Source organism: Apostichopus japonicus, chromosome 7 (assembly GCF_037975245.1).
Source record: "Apostichopus japonicus isolate 1M-3 chromosome 7, ASM3797524v1, whole genome shotgun sequence".
Classification (NCBI taxonomy): domain Eukaryota; kingdom Metazoa; phylum Echinodermata; class Holothuroidea; order Aspidochirotida; family Stichopodidae; genus Apostichopus; species Apostichopus japonicus.
Window position 1 is genome coordinate 23713812 of NC_092567.1, and position 21411 is coordinate 23735222.

General features: G+C 35.8%; 2 protein-coding genes across 3 annotated transcripts in view; both read right to left on the reverse strand.

Annotated features, from left to right (window-relative positions):
* Nucleotides 1-9883, reverse strand: part of LOC139969803 (potassium voltage-gated channel subfamily A member 1-like) — an 86466-nt gene extending 76583 nt beyond the window's left edge. The window contains exon 1 of the mRNA XM_071975083.1: nucleotides 9615-9883. The gene's annotated coding sequence lies outside the window, so the exon portion shown is untranslated. The remainder of the gene's footprint in view (nucleotides 1-9614) is intronic.
* A 1746-nt stretch (nucleotides 9884-11629) lies between these two features.
* LOC139969804 (nitric oxide synthase-interacting protein-like) lies at nucleotides 11630-21411 on the reverse strand. Of its 2 annotated transcripts, XR_011793806.1 has the most exons (9): nucleotides 21224-21411; nucleotides 20534-20639; nucleotides 18958-19069; nucleotides 15946-16009; nucleotides 14903-15105; nucleotides 14404-14591; nucleotides 13020-13125; nucleotides 12099-12265; nucleotides 11630-11980 (listed from the first exon to the last, which is right to left on the reverse strand). XR_011793806.1 is itself a non-coding variant. In XM_071975085.1 (8 exons), exons 1-8 carry the CDS (start codon nucleotides 21291-21293, stop codon nucleotides 12191-12193), a joined length of 924 nt encoding a protein of 307 aa, XP_071831186.1. In that variant the 5' UTR covers nucleotides 21294-21411; the 3' UTR covers nucleotides 11630-12190. The 2 variants fall into 2 exon arrangements, 1 of the variants encoding a protein (XP_071831186.1); XM_071975085.1 differs by having other exon boundaries at nucleotides 11630-12265.

Below are 21411 nucleotides of genomic sequence, written 5' to 3' on the forward strand. Positions count from 1 at the left end.
CTGTCTGCTTGCTTTGTAAAGCGCCTTGAGCAGTGACTTTTGTCTACTGATTTGGCGCTATATAAGTATCATTAATTATTATTATTATTATAATACAACTAGAGTATTTTATTAATTGTCTGTATAGTATATGGGACTATAAATACATTTACATACCACTTCCATGCTTGGGCTTAATTAATTATATCTATAACAAGACTCGATCCTGTGTGCATTGACAGAAAATTTGTTTTGGAAAATGAACATCTTGAGATATCAACTAGCTACTGTACGATGGAGCCATACACACATGTTACACTGTGCAAAATATGCCGCCGCTATTTAGCATTCATTTTCTGTCTGACCTAATTTGTATCGTCCATGGCGAAGAATGGCAATCGAAACCTGCTGTGCTTACTACCATAGAAGAGCAGTACACAGCAAGATTGGCCTAGCTCTGCGTTAATAAGTTGCTCCACAAAGTGTGACACACTTCTTTAAAGCAGTATTTTGAGTTGGTTCGAAAACTTTTCCTCAAACCTACAGAGTATCAAATACTAAAAATTAGATAGCAATTGATCAAACTTGGATAATCTTCTGGTTTTTGCACCAAAAGATGGTCCAGTAGTATGTTGTTGCTAGAAAGACACATTTCTCATACATATCAGTAATTTATCAATCACCTGTAATGGTGAGATAATTAGCAAATGTTGTAATTAGTTTATTCAAAGTTTGCTGGAAAGTTGAATTAACATACTCGATTTCACAAGCCTCAGTTTAGTAAATTTCTCAAATTTCTTCTATTTATGGTTTGAAATCTGATTATTTTACTGACTCATATTCACCTCAAGGATGAACATTGTCTTATTTTGGCGCAAACATAATTCATTAGTTTCTTTAAAGATTGATTGATTAATTTATTATTTTGTTATATATTTTGTTACACTATTAACTATTGATAAAACTTACTGCACAGTAGGATAATGTGCATAAATCTGTTTTTCACCCAAAATTAAGGACTGTATCCCAGTGAAATGTTCAATGTGCACATTTCTGCAAAAAGTCACATGAAGCATTTACATTTGACACAACATATTGTTCTAACATTATTGTTCCATGGCATGATGTTCCATACTGACTACTTCACAAATTACTATTTTATATTTTCATATACTGTATGTTCAAAAATGTGGGGAACAAAATTCTTACATGTTTTAAAATGCTGGTATCATGAATGTACAACTGTTATGGTTTTGATGATGTATTGGGAAAACTTTCAATATTTAAGTTCAATTCATGGAGAAACATTTCAAAAATTAAAAATGTGATCATTGTTGTGAATGCACTTTTCATTCCTTGCCATCTTGCTGAAACAAACTAAAATCTGTATACATGTATTCCTTGAGCTGTAACCAGCATAAATTTGTTCTGAAATGTACTTTCCAGGAAACCTGTAATACTGCTGTATATTTAAATTAACACCAGTAGACTTGTTGTGATTCACCATGTCTGTCTGTCTATACATACATACATACACGCATACACACACACATGTACATACATGCATACTTACATAATAATATTCTTCAATATATAAATTTATTCAAAATGCTGGTTATTTGATATTTGTTGTGATTCACCATGGTCAATTATCTCAAGATATGTATACTATATACATATAGTATATATATAGCAAAATATTCTTCAAAATATAACTTTATTCAAAATGCTGGTAGTTGTTATTAACCTTAATATCTGAACAGCGCTCTTCTAAGAAAGTATTGTTATTTTCTCGATTAACAAATTTCATTTCGAAAATTTATATTTAATAAGTTTCAACAATATTGCAGTGAACTACAGTATAGCGATAAAGCATGACAATGTGTCAGATATTATGCCATCTTCCACTTATTTTTTTTAACTTCCATTAGATCAATTTATTATCAAACGTATGATAAGATTCAAGAGTAAACCCGCAATGTCTTAAAAAGAAACACAGGTCTCATATTCCAATGCTCAAGTGGTGGTGATCTCAAGATCAATCAAAGATCATCAAACATGATATTTAAAGGTACACATGTCTAAAGGATGACTTATTATCATCAAATACTATTGGGCTACACTCATACTGTATCTGCCTGTACTATGTGCAGTATTACACTCAAGAAAATGCCTGCAATGCGGAACTTGATGTTAGCTAGTATTTAGCTAGTAAATAGCCCAAATTTTTAGGCCTGCCATTGAGCTATCCACATTACTTTCACTATATATGTTACAATTAATTGGTTTCCACCTAATTTGGATACTGTGGACCAATCTTATCACAAATCATGCTGCCCTTATTTATAGAATGAATTGTAAATATATGTAGGATTCAAACCCCTTACAATTCTGTAGGCTAGTATGATTGTTTGAATTTAAGATTAGTAACACTTACATGCCATTGAAGACTCTCACAGCTGTTAAGTATCGATAGAAATTCACAGCCTTGGTCAAATAATTACGACAAACAAGTCTGTTTAAATTCATGACCCTTATGTCAGTATTTATATCTATTGTCAAGTACACTCTCTCTCTCTCTTGAATTTACTCATCAAACAGAGACAGAGTATTTGAAGTCATCCGTTATTGACTGAAAATTTTAGCAATTAAAATGCATAGCTGGAGGGGATTTTTTTTTGGGGGGGGGCATACAAAAGCATTTTAGAACACTAACAATACTGTGATTCCCCTGTTTAGTCGAAAGAGACAGTAATTTAGAGAAATTTGATGTCAAAGTTAGCAGATTCTCACTGACCAGAAAGGTGATGCGTAAAAGCTCATGAAAGTACAGGTCACCGTGTGACGTCATTCTGCAGAGTGTACCGCGAACACGAAACAATAACAATGGACTTTCCACGTACTTCTCGTAAGAAAGGGAACCTTTTATTAACTTCACTCTTCCAATAAACATGCAGCTACGACAGAAAGAAATGGTTGTTAGAATTGCTCACACATTTGTTAACTCATTTTGGGTAGCAATTCTTCAATTAAAAGTCAATTATGGTTAAAAAACTGCCTCAACGTCTGGTCATACTTTGTGAGATTGAGGTCTTGCCACAATTGAAATGCCTACCTTGTGAAAATAAAAAGTGTCCAGTCAGTGGATGCAATATTAATCGAATCCACGAATTATAAAGCTTTGGGTGTGTCTCAACAAAATTAATCGTTTTTTCGTAAAGAAACTTAAAGTGTTTTTGCAACCTCCTACTACACAATTTGTTTACACTTTGATTTAACAGTATAACAGTGTCGTATTGGTGATTTGGTGTAGCGTTAGTGCTAGAGCGAATTGCTTGATCGAAAGTCTTCCTCAACCGACTCCGCACATGTAAGTCACAGGGTGACCTGCAGTCAAGTGAGCCCTGAAGAATTTTTGAGAAAAGAGCAAATTCCTTGTCCAAAAGTTCTCGGTTTGATCAAGTTTTACTGAGTCCCAAAAGAAAATAATACAATGTGCAATACATCAATGGAAAGTGTAAATATTCAATGTAACATAAACTTAACATAAATTTGAAGGGATTAGAGGATGTTGAAAAACCACCAGCTATGCCTTTTAAAACTAAGGGCCTAATTTGTTCACAAATTTACAAACATGATGGAGGTCGGGATCTTGTTTTTCCCTTGGGGAGGTACTGCTGTTCCCAAACAGGTCCAAACTGAGAGAGAGTGGCATAAACATAAAACAATGTTGAATGATAGACCAATATGTGATTGCAAAAAGCTCAAAGCAGTGGTTGTTTACATGATCTGTTAGCTAGTTAACTAGTAAGCTACAGTGTGTCTGGAAGAGACAATTATGCAGGTTGATCCAAGACAGGGAGATAGTTACGATTGCTGGGTTTGATCCTGATTGCAGGGTTTGATCCTGATTGCTGGGTTTGATCCTGATTGCAGGGTTTGATCCTGATTGCAGGGTTTGATCCTGATTACAGGGTTTGATCCTGATTACAGGGTTTGATCCTGATTGCTGGGTTTGATCCTGATTACAGGGTTTGATCCTGATTGCTGGGTTTGATCCTGATTACAGGGTTTGATCCTGATTGCAGGGTTTGATCCTGATTACAGGGTTTGATCCTGATTGCAGGGTTTGATCCTGATTGCAGGGTTTGATCCTGATTGCTGGGTTTGATCCTGATTGCTGGGTTTGATCCTGATTGCTGGGTTTGATCCTGATTACAGGGTTTGATCCTGATTGCAGGGTTTGATCCTGATTGCAGGGTTTGATCCTGATTACAGGGTTTGATCCTGATTGCTGGGTTTGATCCTGATTACAGGGTTTGATCCTGATTGCTGGGTTTGATCCTGATTACAGGGTTTGATCCTGATTGCAGGGTTTGATCCTGATTGCAGGGTTTGATCCTGATTGCTGGGTTTGATCCTGATCGCAGGGTTTGCTCCTGATTGCAGGGTTTGATCCTGATTGCAGGGTTTGATCCTGATTGCAGGGTTTGATCCTGATTGCTGGGTTTGATCCTGATTGCTGGGTTTGATCCTGATTGCAGGGTTTGATCCTGATTGCAGGGTTTGATCCTGATTGCAGGGTTTGATCCTGATTGCAGGGTTTGATCCTGATTGCAGGGTTTGATCCTGATTGCTGGGTTTGATCCTGATTGCAGGGTTTGATCCTGATTGCTGGGTTTGATCCTGATTGCAGGGTTTGATCCTGATTGCTGGGTTTGATCCTGATTGCATGGTTTGATCCTGATTGTTCCTAGGTACAGGAGACTACCCTCACACAATGAAGATGATCACCCACCCTTTCCATATAATTATAATAATAACATTTGCTTTTTATATAGCGCATTATACCAGCGATAGGTTTCAAGTGCTTAACATGTTATATTACCCCTGGTCAATGATAACCTGTCCCAGAGACAATCAGCTTGATTCCCCCTTGCTTTCCTGTGCAATAACTGATGTGTGATGGAATCAAGTTAGAACTTGATTTTTAACCACTTAGTATAAATTTTTAAGCACTTGCATTTTTTTAAAGCAAACTGTGGCTAAAAATTGTGAAATTCTAGGCATGGTGAATAAATTTGCCACTAAATTAGAAACATGTGATCTCCCATTTGTACATAACACATGACTGATTTGTGTGTACACTTGATGCCAATTATGACTGATGGAATACTAATATTGAAGGAGAAAGCAAGTATCCTGTTCAAATTCACGAAAGGTCTTGTGACCGTTGCATTGAAGTCCATCAGAAACCAACCAAGTACTAATTAATACATGTAGACAGTATACTATCTGGAACTATCTGGACACACAATAACACGATACAGTGATTATATTGTACAGTATACATTGATATATATATATATATATATACACAGTATATAATTATGATAATCAGCAGTTACTTATACGACGCTTAAGCAACAACAAATGTGGGAGAAAGAGAAACCAACAATGGCTTATGGATTACAATTTGCACGTCGGGTGGCTTCCAATTCAACATGTTAACTCAAATTTGGAATCTTTCCAAAATAGAAAGTCATTTCAGATGGGAAAACCATAGATTTCTCAACCCACCTAACTATGACCTGGCGGGAACCTCCCGATAGCTAAGCCTCATTGCTTCAAATGCCACCGCCTTTATCCACTCAGCCACAGCACACTGTAGTGCAAGTTGATAACTAAATGTCAGCCTTTACTGCATACATGTGGAAAGATTCTTTTCCATCAAAGCAACCTACAGTATTGACCAAAATCCTTCTGAACTGATCGGATAATTTTGCATCACATACTGTGGCGGCCATACTGTAGTTATGCTTAACTGTAACCTACAAAACCCTATCAGATAAACAGAGCTATTGGTTGCATCACTTAGCAGCCATACAGTAGTTATGGTTAACCTTAACCACCCCAGATCCTACAAAACCCTACAGGTAAACAGAGCAACATACAGTAGTGCATACATGTGTATTCCATAATATATGAAGTATAGCATTTGTAGTCATTATCTGCATCTGGTGAGACAATGTAGTCTTAGAATCATTTTATGACATCAAACAACTTTTGCCTTAATATGTAAACTAGTAAGTTTATGTTACAGCTCAGGATGCACATTTAAAAGGTTTGTTCATTCTTCTGTGGAATGATCTTATCATGTTTAGAATGTATTAACATCTTCGTGACTGCCTATGAATATGATACTTTATTTACATCACATGCAAGAATACAAAGTAGCTTGAAAGGTCATCACTATTGGCCTCCAATAAATAGCAAACTAAAAATTACTAAAAGTTTCCAAAAGTAATTTCCTAGAGGCTCTGATCCTTGACTTAAAAGGTTGTCTGTATAGGCCCCAAATTATAGCAAGCTATAATTGCTAGAAGTTTTCAAAAAGCACTTTCCTGGAGGTCTTTACTCTCCAAATTGTTCTAAGACATTTTTTAAGTACTGTAAATGCAAGATGACTGGATGTCCCAGTGAGGACAATTTCCTTGAAGGTTGTAATAAAAAAGTTAAAGAATTTTGACCAAAGGTGACCATACAGTATTTGAATATCTAGCATATTTGGGGCCAATACAGCATACTGTACCTTTAAGTTCCAGTCATTGCAGATAATTAAGATAGAGAAAAAAATAACCTGTGTGGATTACTTACTTTTAGAGTAACAGTTAGAATGCTTCTTGATATTTAAGCATGGGTGACTAACCATACACTGACTTTGCAATTAATCATGACCTTTCAAAAGCAGCTAATTGAATTGGTTTGGATATCTTCCTATCTTCTTTCAGTAGTAACCAAATAGAAAGGTAAGTTATTATAGCCCTGACTATATTTTGTGTTCATTCCGAATAATTTAGCATATAATTAAAAGTCAAAAAACCTGAAATTCTCTGATGGTTCTTTACATGATTAATATACTCATTATGGAAAGTGTCTATAGGCGATACAATGTTAAGAATCAAAATGGATTGATTAATAACTGTACTCCCTTCAGTTTGGAATATAAAATCTTTAAATCTGGGCCTCGGTAATCTTTCCTTCCATCATTATCATCATAGGGTGACTTTTTTGTAAAAATTTCCGAGCACTTGAAGTAAAACAGAAAAACTAACTGCTTCAATCAAAGCTTCACTCAATTGTCACTTGTCACTGGTTCTTCACAACTTTTTTTTGTAATATTAGTCATATAACTACTACAGTAGCTACAGTGTTACTGTACATATAATGTGTATCGTATGAATACAGCACTTACACACTAGGTTTTTGTTAACAACAGCTGCAAGCCTACAATTGATCAGAAACAGATAGCCGCCTGGTTTGATTCACCGCAGAACTTACAGTATATACAGACTGTAGGTTAATAATTAGTTATTGAATTTAGTTCCAATAAATTTTAACAAATCTGACATTTTGCATTTGATCCTTATATATGATGTTCAAGACCAAAAGAATGCATATTTCATAATAAAACTTACAGTTAAAATAAAATCAGAGCAAGATGAGTATAATAATACAAAAGTTCATGTCTGTTTCATGGCAAAAAGCCAGAAATATTTATCTAGTATTACAATCTACAGTAGTGCTGTACCATATGTCAGGATTTCACCTCGTGGCAAGAATACAAAACCATATAACATGTACATACTGTAAACATTACTGTACAACAGCAGGGATAAAACAAGAAATCAGAAATACATCAGGGAATCCAATTCACGACAATTCGGCAAAATTTTATTCGATTTAGAGTGCTTACTGTTGGTAGCAACTTTTAAAGCTTTCCAAGCATATGAATGCACTTCCAATTCCACATCAGTCTTTTGTCTAACTTGATTGGTAAAGTTTTTTTCGTACTTTTCACAAAATGTATTGACGTTTTTTGTTAATTCGTACCTTTTTACAAAGTTGCCTCAGAAGGTGCAAGCAAGCAGTTTGAAGACAGCATCAATGGCTAAAATTTAAATTCATAACTTTTCAGTTTGTTTTAATTTATTTTTAAAAAATTCCCCTCCTTTTTTCTTCTTGTCCATAGTAAGGCCATTCAATAGATGAGACCTGTCACTCAACAATCCAAATGAAGAAATTTTTACAAAAATACAAATATAGTGAAAAATCAATGACAATATAAAAACAAGGTGTAGCACAAGAAGTAAAATATTGATTTTATAATTAGCAAAGAAAAATCTCCACAAAAGTGCAGATATATGTAATGACTCATAATGACACAGGTCTTTAGATTTTGGCTATTCCATGTAGAATACTGAGCTGATTTTGTTTGTTACTGAGATTTACAGTAATAAAGAATTAAAGATTTCCAAAATGTTTTCTTAATTTCCCCCCCCCCCAAAAATCTACATAGAATAAGACGGTAAAATGTGATCCTCTCTATATGAGATGAATCAATGTTGATTACAAGCACTTACTGTACACGAATACAAGAAAGTTTCATAAGAATTCATATCTCATTCTGTAGTTTAAAAATCGGTAAATGTCACCAAGATTTATTTTAATCTTTACAGGCAATATAATTAAACAAAAAAGTTAATACAAAACACGATTTTGTGTCCAACATGCTAACAAATAAATAACATGCAAACGGTATAAGTTCATAAGATATGTTCACAACAGCTTCTTATACAGATAAGTAATTTTATGGGAGGTGCACTGTAAGCACTTAAGCCTTTAAGTTCGGCTGGAATGCATGTTAAATATAAGATAATTAAATATGCAGCACAGCACATTATTGAAATGCTAAAATTTACGGTTGAGTCCAAGCTTTTGCACCATATGCCAAAGTATATACGCAATGGTAATTAATCAACTGTAAACTAGAAACCAAATTGACCTAGGTTAAAGATCAAATGCCCAATTGCCTGTAGAACTGTTGTCCACATTTTGGTGCAGTGCAAAGAGTTGCCTGATAATACTGATAATTAAGTAGACATTCTAAACTAGGTATTAATATTTTGCATATAATGCTTGGATATTGGAAATAGTTGTCTACATTCCATAGCAAGCCTTTGACTGTTTCATGTAACATAGTGCTTTTCTTTTAATGCTTTCTTTTTTGGTCATTATTCACTGTAGGACTAAGAATTAAAGATGGTTACTCACTTGCAAATTAAGCATTTCTAGCCTAACACGTACTGTTCTTCCAACAACGAATAATTTTTGAGAGGAAGGGTAGACATAAAGACAGCTGTCAATGTATTATTGTGTTACTAAGGGCTTCAAATGATGACTTAAGTTAGTGCTAATTGCATATATGATAATGCATTTTAACATACAAATGCTCTTTTCTACCTTACAAATAAACGAAACTGGCCCGAATAAAACTAGTCTTTCCAACCTAATACTAGTAATATGGGAGTAACTCAATAAGATCAAATACCTTGTTAACGTACAGTGAAATACTAGTCTACTAATCAATGAATTTGTATAATGTAGGCCTATCCACTTTAAGATTTTCTTGATCCCTTTCTTCAAATTGCTTTGATGTAAACTACATGTAGCCTAAACCGTAGTGCAAACAGACCGAACGTAAGTAACGTTGGCTTAATCAACTGAATCACAGCCGTGGCTAGCCAGCCATCAGACAGTAACTTAGGCATTATTTTTCATTATAAAAATTTTACCTTTTGTCTCAAACTTTCAGTTATAATTGGTAATAATCCACGAAAACGTATGTTCCAAATAAATCCATATTCCCGGAAGATCGGTGAAGTTATGAAACATTGGTTTCATAACCTGACGGAAGAGGAGACGATTTTCTAAACTTCAAATTCCTCCTGCTTCCGTCCTATTGCTAAGCATCCTCTCTGTATACGGTAATCAGTACACACTGGTTGTATATTATTGTTGTGTACACACAGAACACCGGTATTGCATTATTATATTATGCGCACGCATTGAACAACGTACAGCCATAAATCTGCTCCTCCTTCTCTCCTCCGCGGCGTGAAACCGCTTACTAAATAGGGGGAGACAAACACGTCTATAACGAAACTTTTTACTTTCGATTTTGTTCTTGGGTATAACTTTGTTTATTTCGTCCCGTTGTTCGACTGAAAAAAAAATGGCCCTTTCTTTTTCTTCTCTTTATATGATATCGTATGCAGTGACGGTGCAGTGGCGGATCAAGGGTTTCCTGGAAGAGAGGGCCCGGGAAAAGGATCGATGGATAACGAAAATACTATTAAATAAGACGTGATAAGAAAACATATCGGTAAAAAGCAAGAAATGATCGCGCACGAAGCGAGCTAAGTTTCCTACTGAAAAGCTTATTTGGGATAAATGTATGTTTGCAGCTAACTTTTAGTGCCAGATGTGGGATTGGTAATGGGGACCGTGGAAGCAGTGTTGCAACAACGTGGGCTTAAGCCCCTTAGCATAAAAGCAAGGGTTCAGTCCTCCCCTCCCCCAATGAGAGAAAAAAAAATTACAAAAAGGATCGTGTTTCTGAAGTTGCATCATGAAGTATCTAAGCACCCTCCAGTACACCATAATTTCTCATATGGGAGAGGGAAATAGGCCCTCCCTGGACTATATAAATCACCTCCCCTTAGACACCTTCCCCAGGCCGACATAACATCCTATGCCCAACCTTATATGAAAAAAAAAACACCTGCATGAAAGTGAAACAGGGGAGGGGACAAGGAGGGAGGGAGAAGGAAGGGGCCATACAAAAAATACATATGTGGCATAGGAAGCACCCAAAATGTAATATGAATATTCATGAAGTGGCTTGTGCCCATACCAAGAAGAATTTCACTTGTACTCTATACTACTACTCATCAAAGTCTGGTAACAGTCATCAGTTTTTGCCCAAACCCAAAATCATAAAAATATAATTCAGAGGGAATTTTTTTAAAGAACAATATGGAAATGAAATGTTTCATTATCGTCCAAAACAGTGAAAATTAAGCAGTTTTTCCCTCAGGAAAATTGACACAAAATGTGAAACACATTATTTCTATGGTTTTCAGTAAATGTAATTTATTTAACAAAGCAAAAGCAACCAAACAGACATATCAGACAATTTAAAAAATATATCACATGTTAAAAACTTTGTTTTGGGAATATTACAAAGATACAGTATACCAAACAAACCCCAGTGATGATGTAATCTTATGATAAATGACCACTAATTGACCAAACTGTAACAATTTCCAAGATTCTTCTTTTTGTTTTACAAAATAAAAGTTAATGTGAAGTAAATAATGTATTTTGACTCTATCACCAACAATTTCAAATGCAATTGAAATTTTTAACTTTTACTTTACTTCATTCCAAGCTAAAGACCTACATTTTCAGGTGATTTAAATATAAAAAAAATCCTCAAACTAAACTCAAAAAGTTACTTTTACAAAAAATTGCACACAAGTACTTAACTGATAAGGTATCAGCAGCCTACTGCTTTAATACTTGTCATGCTATCTGGATATCCACTGAAGGTTTACAAAACTTTATTACAAGAAAAAAAGGCATGTCACATGCTGACAAGAGAAATGTAAGACTTCTTCATTCATAACATTGGATAGACAGTGTGCTTACAAACTTTGTACATACATTTCCTAGATTTTTACTGGCTGCCAATTGAAATTTGAGCAGCTCACTTTGATCACCCTCTGAAATACCAGGCAGCAGCTGCCATTTTTATCTCTTGCTCGGTAAATATATTCTTTAAAAACGCAAAGTACTCCTATTTTGTTCAACAAGTCTGTCAAATATACTATATACCAACTGTATTAAATATTACAAGGAACAGGCATTTCAATCATACTAAATGTTCATTATTTTGTCACACATATGCTACACCTTCCCCTTCTAAAAAGTTGTACTCTCAGGATGCCATCATAGCTGGCCTTGCTTTCTTGGCCTCCAAGTCTACTCCTAATGTTGCTATATTACCGATGTTCATTTTTCGCAAATATGCTACACCTTCCCCTTCTAAAAAGATGTACTCTCAGGATGCCATCATAACTGGCCTTGCTTTCTTGGCCTCCAAGTCTGCTCTGATGTAGCTATATTACCGATGTTCATTTCTCGCATGCTACACCTTCCCCTTCTAAAAAGATGTACTCTCAGGATGCCATCATAACTGGGATTGCTTTCTTGGCCTCCAAGTCTGCTCCTGATGTAGAAACGGTATATTACCGATGTTCATTTTTCGCAAATATGCTACACCTTCCCCTTCTAAAAAGATGTACTCTCAGGATGCCATCATAACTGGCCTTGCTTTCTTGGCCTTCAAGTCTGCTCCTGAAGATGCAAATCCAGTACCGCCCTAAAAGAGAAACAAGAAAAACCCAAAAATCTCAGCTTAGAAGACAATTATGTTCTGTGCTGGACTAGCTGAAACCTATCTGTCCACCTAAGAAGATTGGTGAACGTAAACATGTTCAATAAGTACGTCTAATGTCAGCTCAAGGTTGACTAATGCCATAGGGTGCAAAGCAATTCATAGTTTCTACAAGTCTTTTCTATCTTTCCAGGCTTGAAAGTTGATCAAGATAAATGGAGCCAAGTTTACCCACCAAAAACATATAATTTGTGCTGAAAATAGCAAAAAAGAAGATTTCCTCGCCTTCTAGGGCTAATTATGCATTCTATTACAAACAACGACTAGCTTAAACACCGTGCTAATTTATATGAACTTTTCCAGTGAATTTTTGGTCATCAAACTTGTCTCTCTCTCTCTCATTCCAATGCTGGGTGGGTTTGATAAATTGAGAACATATATTAACAAACATCTACTATCAAGACAAATTCATAGCAGATATGATTAGGTTACATTAACAATAAAGACATGGAAAATGAAATATCGATAAACCAATCTTAAGTACCAGCAATCCTCAATAAGCTTGGCTGCTGCTAGATAGGGAGTTGGACTGACCTTAATTAATAGGAGGTATGATGTCACTCTCCTTATGGGATTCCCCTGTATTGTTATATTGAGAACAGTAAAGACATGGAAAATGGAAATATTGATAAAACCAGAAATTGATAAGTTGTTTGACTACTGCTAGGAAGGGACTCACCTTAATAGGTATGATGTCACTCTCCTTAAGGGATTCCCCCGTGAAGGGATCTTTCATATCTTTTCTAATCAGTTTCTCCACGCAGTCCATAGTGACAACTTTTCCGCTATGAATAAAATTGAAACGCAGAGAGAAAAATGCTTTAAAAATCATGTTCATCTACTAGATAAGGCTGTCCATACAAGAAGGTAGAAAAAGGTATATATATATGCACTTACATATATGTGTGTTCACTTTCAGCAACACTAACACACAAAATGATAATAATTTGTTTTCTCTTTAATGAATAAAAATCACCATAATTAAGACATTTCTTTCTAAACTTGGAGTTTATAAGAGTAAAAGAGTGACCATAATGACAGTTTGTTAAATTTTTGAACTGCCCAGCTTCAGGCAATAGTCATAAACTAAAGTCTAATTTCAGCACAGCAGTTTCTAATCACCCATTTTATTAATTATTTAAATGGGTGAGATAATATTTTCTCAATTCAAAGATACATAAGTTCCTAGTTGCTATAGATACAATTGTTTCTATAGATACAATTGTTTCTTACCCCTGGAGGAGATTAAAGATTATCGTTTGGCATTTCCTCAAATCAATTGATCAGTTAATTGCTAATTATCAACAAGATCTGACCAAAGTATTGGAACGGTCACATGGAAGTCAAATAGATGACAATGGTTTTATCCTCTGCTTCTTGATAGTTCTATATTTAATGTTTAGAATTTAAATTTAATGCAACAGGTGGGGGGGGGGTGGGGGATCCCTATTGTTTTGGAGAGTTCAACTAAGGTCAGAATGTAACAATTTTGTAAACACAATATTCCAAAATTGAAGCTTGGTACATGGATTCACCATCTGAGCAGTAGAACTCAAATTACTTTCTCTGGAGGACAAAGGTCATTGGAGGTCAACAGAGGTGGAAATGTAGTAATGAAGTAAACATTGTAACTTTGAAAGTAAAAGTTGGATAAAGTTTGTAAGAAGTATGTGGATACAACTAAGCAAATGCACAAATATTTGGGCAAATGGCAAACATGTTCTTTACAGTTCTGTCCATATTGAGGTGCTACATTCATGAGTTCTTGCTAATCAATCCCGAATCACCACAACTTAACGCTGGATGTCTTATTTAGCTGAGTATAAAATTGCTTTCTTACAGGTCACTAGTTTGTACCCATTCCCAAAAAATTGCTTTGTCCTCCCAGAACAAAGTTACAAATTTTCTTATTCGGTTTTCCTTTACCCTTTACTTTATACAGACAGCAACATAAAATCCCAGAATTACTCGGCAAGTTAGAGATTGATTTCTTTTGGAGTAAAAGTATGAAAGAGAAAATGTGGAACTAACGAGTTGGAGTACTCTGCACCCATCGCAAATACCTTGTTTTAATGACTGCACATCTGATGGAATTGGTCAGGATATCGTGAGTCACAGCGCACTTGTAACGGACTTGTTTTCCTGCTAAGTTTTTACCATTGTCCTCTTTATCTGCTAAAGTGAATTCCACCGGAAGCAGGTGTTTCATCTTGAGTGGTTTGTCACTCATAGGGCAGTAGACGGTTTTATCCTGGAATTACGGACACGGAGAAAAATTCACAAAGATAAAAAAAAAAACCCATTTCAACTCGATGTGCCGAAAAATATTACAACCGTTTGTAAGCCTTCTTCACAAGAATACTAGGGATTGTGAAAGGTGGAATGGCAGGGTCAACCCTGACTACCTAAAATTTAAAAAAAATTTTTAATTAATTAATTGCTCTTCTATATGAAAGTAAATGCATAACAGTAAGAGGAGTTAAAGGACCTGATATTTGATACTTCAGAGGCAGGATCAAAACATCAGGCCTCTTTTAAGTTTGAAACTTTAAATTTACGTACAGGTTTCTTAACCAAAGATGCCTTTGCCTGAGGTGTGTGAGATGGTATCCAGAATGATGGCAATTCTTTGGCTCTTCCCGTTTGCATGTTTGAGATGGAGCCATTGCTGGTGCTCGGCATTTTCTCTGGTTCATCTGTTCTTTGCTTTTTGGCGGGTGGAGCATCCTGAAATGGGTTCAGGGGTTTACTTGAGATGCTGGTTTCTGTTAGAATAAAAATCAAAACAAACTGTCATCTTAGTATTAAAATACAAAATGGGACTTCCAAATCTCTAAGAAATTTGCACCAGCATTATAGGGCTCAGCAGACAGATTGCATTTACAGGGTTTAGAAAAACCCTCATGGGATCCCTGGGGTTCACAGAAAGTTTGTATGTGGGCCCCATGTGGCCCAACTGTGATGAGCAAGGAGCATGAGTAACAATTAGTCAAACTGATAGTAAGTGCACTAACAAACAGCAGGGTTCAGGGTTGACTGTCAGAAATCTAAGATCCAATCTGTTTTCTCCTTTTTAAAAATTTATTTTTTTACTTAATTATTTAATTTGAAATTTTTGTAAGATAACAAAGAACATTGGTTGGCTATTATTCCATCTTTAAAGGCGTTATTTAACTTGTTAAACAACACCTAGAAGGCCAGTCTGCCTTTGAGATATTGGTGGCCCTACCAACATAATCAATTTAGCAAAATACTATAATATTCGATTTTGTCACTTATTTTGCAAATCTGTCTGTGATTGAAATAGAAATGTCCTTAGAACTGTACTTACAACTTAGAACATTGTGGTGGGTGCATGCTTCTTAATAAAATATGTGAAGCTGGATAAAACCTTGCCTCTAAGCTGTTGAATTTGTCTCTTTAACCTCCATCCTTGAGGATCCCACAATTGCTTTAAAGTATTTTAGTTTTCATGAGATTTCCCTACCTGAAGAAGCTGTGTAGTTCAAACGGGCATTCTAACAGTTAACACCCCCCTCCCCCAACCCCTCCTGCTCCCTTCACCACTGTATGATTCTGGAAGGTCAGCCAACAGACCAACTTACCATTTTTCATGAAAGCAGTCAACTTCTGGGATTGTTTGTTCTCACCGGTTTTAACTTCCTCATCCTGCAAAACATGACACAAAAAGATAACGACATCAGAAACAAAGGAAAAATTTTTAAAAGAAAAGTTTCTCCCCACAGTCGAAATATGCCTAGAACAGATTGATCAGCAGATGTCAGTCCCTACACCTCTCCTATGTTATATATAACAGTTGTAGAACAGTTCTTAACATTTCCATTAACTGGTTACCTTGGTAACCATCAGGCTATTGCAACTTTCTTGATCGAGGAAAACTATTTGGGAAATATTTGCTGATATCCTTGCACTGCTTCAGGGAGGCAGTTCATTTTGGAGGGCCCGGACCAGAGATAAAAGTTTTGTGAAAACCGGGGCAGGCACTGCGTTGTAGGTAAATGCAGCAGGTACAGATATAGTTATTGCGCATGTGTCAGTGTTTGCAGAGATCCATAAATAACTTTCAACACAAAATAGGAAAGTAATATGAAGAGGTAAGAAAGAAGTTTATCAATATATATTTGGAGAAATGTCTTCTCTATATATCACTTTTTGTTCTTAATCTGATCTATTTTCATATGTTGGGCTTCTGATTGTGGATCCCATCTTATCTGCCCATCTCATCTGGCCCAATAGAAAATCAATGCCTGCACTGTTTTAACAAGAATTTAAATCTAACTGAAAATTGATCATTGTTAATGGTGCTTACTAAACAAGCCAAAAGACCATATCCTCTGAGGGGCTTACAGGTACCACTGTGCTGTGGACTCAACAGTACACTTATTGCTGGTGGGATTTCTGCAGAAATGCACCACAAAGTTGAACACTTTTTACAAAGCATGCTATTCAATAAACATTCGTTGGTATTGTCACCTGCTAATTCAAGTCTTTTAGGTATAAATTTATGAAACTGTTTTTTTTACTTCATACCATAAATGATGTACACCTACCTTAGCTGTGTTATGGGGACAAGAATGTGAAGGTCAACAACTTGTAGAGTGTGTAAAGTCAGGGTACTAAAGTTATATTGAAACAAGTCATGAGATGAAGCAAACAGTTATCAATAAATCGGCAGACAAGGTTGAAATCTCTCACTTTCAAGAGGTTTTGAAGCTTACTTAATATTTAGGGCATTCTACCTCAAAAGCAGTCACTTCCACTCCATTACTAATAAAGAGCATGTCTGCCAAATCCACTTTTAAATTAGAAATATTTTGTTATTCAAATGTTACCAATTTTGCTTCTACTTCTTCACCCGAGATGGTGTAGACCATTGCTTAGTAAGGCAAATTCATAACTGTAACAGCTTCAACCAATATGATGAGCTAAGAAGGCTGTTAACATAAATATTTGTACATTTTCTGATAAAGTTGTATAGCAACACAGGCCTGGTAATAATAGATACCTTTAAAAGGGAGTCTATCTTGGAGTAGGAAATGTCAGCTCTTAGGTCCCTTATGTAACAGCTAATAATGTATTCTGTTATATTCATGCATGTGAGGGGGGAGGGGAGAGGGGAGGAGACAAGCTCGAAAAAGGTAGCCATAAAAATTCCAGAAACAAACTCGCTTGCTTGATCAGTGATGACACAGGTCTGTGCATCAGGACTCGGGCAATAACTGAATAAAGTTTGCTTTGGTATACTTTTCTGCTCTTTTCAGATTAACTTAACAGAATAACTCAAAGTGCTATACAAGTGCAAAAATCATAGCAATTTTGTATGCAAAAATCATAGTATTTTATACAAGAATCAAATCAGAGTGCTCATTTAAAAATACCACACAGAATTTGAAAACTAAATAATCTCCCTGGTTGAATAACTGAATATACACATATTAACACACATCAAATATATACCAAGTTTCTACTTTTCACATCCATGTGCAAATGACCAAAGGTACATTATACACATTCTTTGCATGCTTAGCACAATTTAAATAATCTACCACTCACCATGATTGTAGCCCTACAGAGATGCAAATAAAAACGGGGCTTTGATAACGCCTCACCTGTGAGTCTAGGGTCCACAGAAACAATCTAGAACCTCAAGACAATAAGGTCTCACATATAGTTTTCTTAACCATAAGATGCAGTAGACCAAGTTTACAGGGTATTTTACACCTCACATGCGACAGAACTTTGCCCACCTGCGCTCAATATGATAAGGCTTGATGTAAGCAGCAGGGATGTAAGTGCAGCCAAAAAAAAAAACCGGAAAACTATTCGGAGACCCCGGGTGAATGCCGTCCTAACACATCCTACTCCTAGCTTTGACTACTTACACACTATCGTTATGTTAGGCTAGCTCAGAAGTATTAGCGCTAACACATCTTACCCCTAGTTCTTACTACTTACACACTATCGTTATGTTAGGCTAGCTCAAAGTTACGAATACGTCGCAGCGAACTACGGAATAAAAAACAGTCTCACATTCGAATGCGATCACAAATATCGACTTTCATATGTGTATCCCGTAGATTTCCGCCGCTCACAAATATCACAAGCGTTAATTCCGAAAGTTATGTCGAGCACCAGCAGTTACGAAGATATCAATTAGCAGTCCAATCAACGTGAATTAGGCAAGGTTTTTCAACGACAGAAATGAGCTATGGCGATTTGAAGTTCGCACGTACGCAACGATATTCACATGGCACAATGTTGTACAGTGCAATGCGATGATGCGAAACAGGAATGGTATTTTGATTGATCGATGAGTGAAAGTTGAAGTTAGCTTGCTGCAACGGGCCAGGCATTTTTGCCGCGTTGTGTCTTTGATATTCGAACAATTTTTTGGAACTTTATTGGAATTAAAAAAAAACAGATTTCCGTAAAAATACGGAAGACTTTACATCCCTGAAAAAAAAACCGGATTTCCGTAAAAATACGGAAGACTTACATCCCTGAAGCAGGTACATGCCCACTTGGCTTACTAACCATTAGGTTCATTGGAGCATATGAAATATCAGTATACGTACAAAACTGACAAGTTAAAATACCTTTTCCTGTTTACTCTGTCTCTCAAATTCCTTCATCTGTTTTTCAATCTCCTGTTTTTTGTGAAGGATGTACTCTAGAATCGCTTCTTTGTCATACAGCCATCCATCAGGTCTAAACAGGAAAGGAAAATATCAGAGATAAATTCAGTTTTTATATGCATTCCACACAGTAGGCCGTAACAAGACTGAACAGATTCCTCACAGCTGCTTGGGATCTAATTCTGGCCTCCTGTCTATTCCTTCAATGGAGTGGATACATTGGCCTAATGTTGAGGGGAAACTGTACTATCATGACACTATTCAAAGCACTTGTGTTAACGGACTGAGCAGTTGAATGGATTCATGTTCTGAACTGTTCATACTGTCATTTCCATTGCATTAAAGCATGATATGAGAGGACAGTATAGAATGGTACTGACTTGTCCAAACCAGTTGAACAGATTTCTATGAATATTCATTCAGATTGGTTCTTATGCACCGAATTATCCACAACCCTGGCTAGGAAATATCCATAGGAGATGTTCTTTTTGTAAACCATCACCTTGCAACCAACCATAATGGCAATAGCTGAGTACATGTTGAATAACCACGGGAACACACTAACTACTAGTCCGCTTTTCAAGAAACTAAGCTTGCTTAAACACGATGATATCATCAAAATGAAGCCTGCAGCTTTTGCTTACAAATCATGGAAAGGGTCACTGCCGGAAAATTTCCACAGATTTATTAATAGTAACAAAACTTTTTATCACCATCAAATGAGACAAACTTATACTGCACATCGTAATTTTTACCGTACCACTATAGGAACCTAAAGCTTTCGTAACCGTATAATTAAAACGTATGGAATTCCCTTCAGATAATATAAAGACCAAAAAGTTGTTGATTTATTTAAGAAGTATTTAATAAAATACATCATCAAAACATACTAATACGGTTGTATTATATTTTTCTTCTTTACCAGGGAGTCTTCTACTCTGTTAAGCCAATTCAGGCTTTACAGAAGACTTCCTTTCACATCATAATTTTTTTGTGATAAAACAAATAAATAAACAAACAAATAACACTTGAAAGTGGAATAGATCATGGCAAGATATATGCTTATTACTAATGCATGTATGTCATGCATTTTTATACAAAGTAAAAGAAAACATTTCCTAATTCCTTCTATACATTACAAAGGAAATCATACATGAATTTAAAGTTGCAAAGTTTACTAAATTTTCAAGAAAATATGGTAGTAAGCAGTTTTGATGTCACCCTATGTTTAGACAGAAATTCTAAAAGTAAGACAAATTAGGAAATAGCTAAGGTTGATGATTTCAAAAAGATTTGATCGGAGGACTTGCAGTACTTGACCATCAAATATGATCACGCAAATCATCTGGTAAGGCCCAGCTTTACCACACAGAAGCAGTACCAACATATCACATAATTTAAAGACAAATTATCTTGAAACCTAGCAAGGAAGCTTGTCCTGCACCAATGATTTCGTTTTATTTTAGTACAATCCAACAGATATATGTGAACATCAAAATTTTACTTGCAACAACCTGTAAAGCAGATTGTAACTTACGTTATAACTGGATTCTTACATGGCTGCAAACTTAAACTGCAACAATCAAACCCTTTAACTGAGTCTGTTCCAAGCCTTGCATGATTTGTTCCATATCCGGATGTTGCTATAAAAGAGAAAAGAAGAAAATACTTGTTGAAGAAATATAACAAATGTCATCAAGATGTTGTAATTTGAGCAATTCTGAAGGGAAAAAATTGTTTCAATTTCATTTCATATTATGTTTTCTCACATATGAGGATTTTAACTTTTAATTGAAGGAAACAGATCTGGCACTGAAAACGACTTCTAGTGAACACTGCATTATTTTCAGGTAGAACAGGGTACCCACTCCCTTACCAAATCAGGGACTGGTGCTGGAAGTTTTGGTATCACACTGTGTACTGTAAAGTGTAATGATGTATTTTCATACACTTATAAGCGAAAACCACATGCAGAGAAATGTGCTTATCCTTTGCCCTGAAATGAGTGACAGTAGTACATAGATTCTTGTAGAATTCTTTTCTCATATATATTATGCCAGAAACCGATATCGACATCGCGGAATACAGGATAATCTGTGACTATAATTAAAGTGGTATAACTATACTTTCGCAAAACTAGTATCAACACTGTTTGAACATGTACTACGAAACAGCAAACTATATCTAACACTCTAAGTTAAGCCTGAATGTTTTCGTCCGTTTTTACCAGCGTCTTTCTTTCTTTCATGGTAGGTATATACACAACCAGCTGTGGCGTTCCTCTGATGCCTCGTCATGGTGGACTATGCAAGGTACAAGTTGTGAGGCTGTGAAATAAGCCACAAAATCTTCAAATTCCTGCTTTAATTATTGCGAGAAAAGTGACAGACTGTACTTTTGTGTACAAGTACAAGA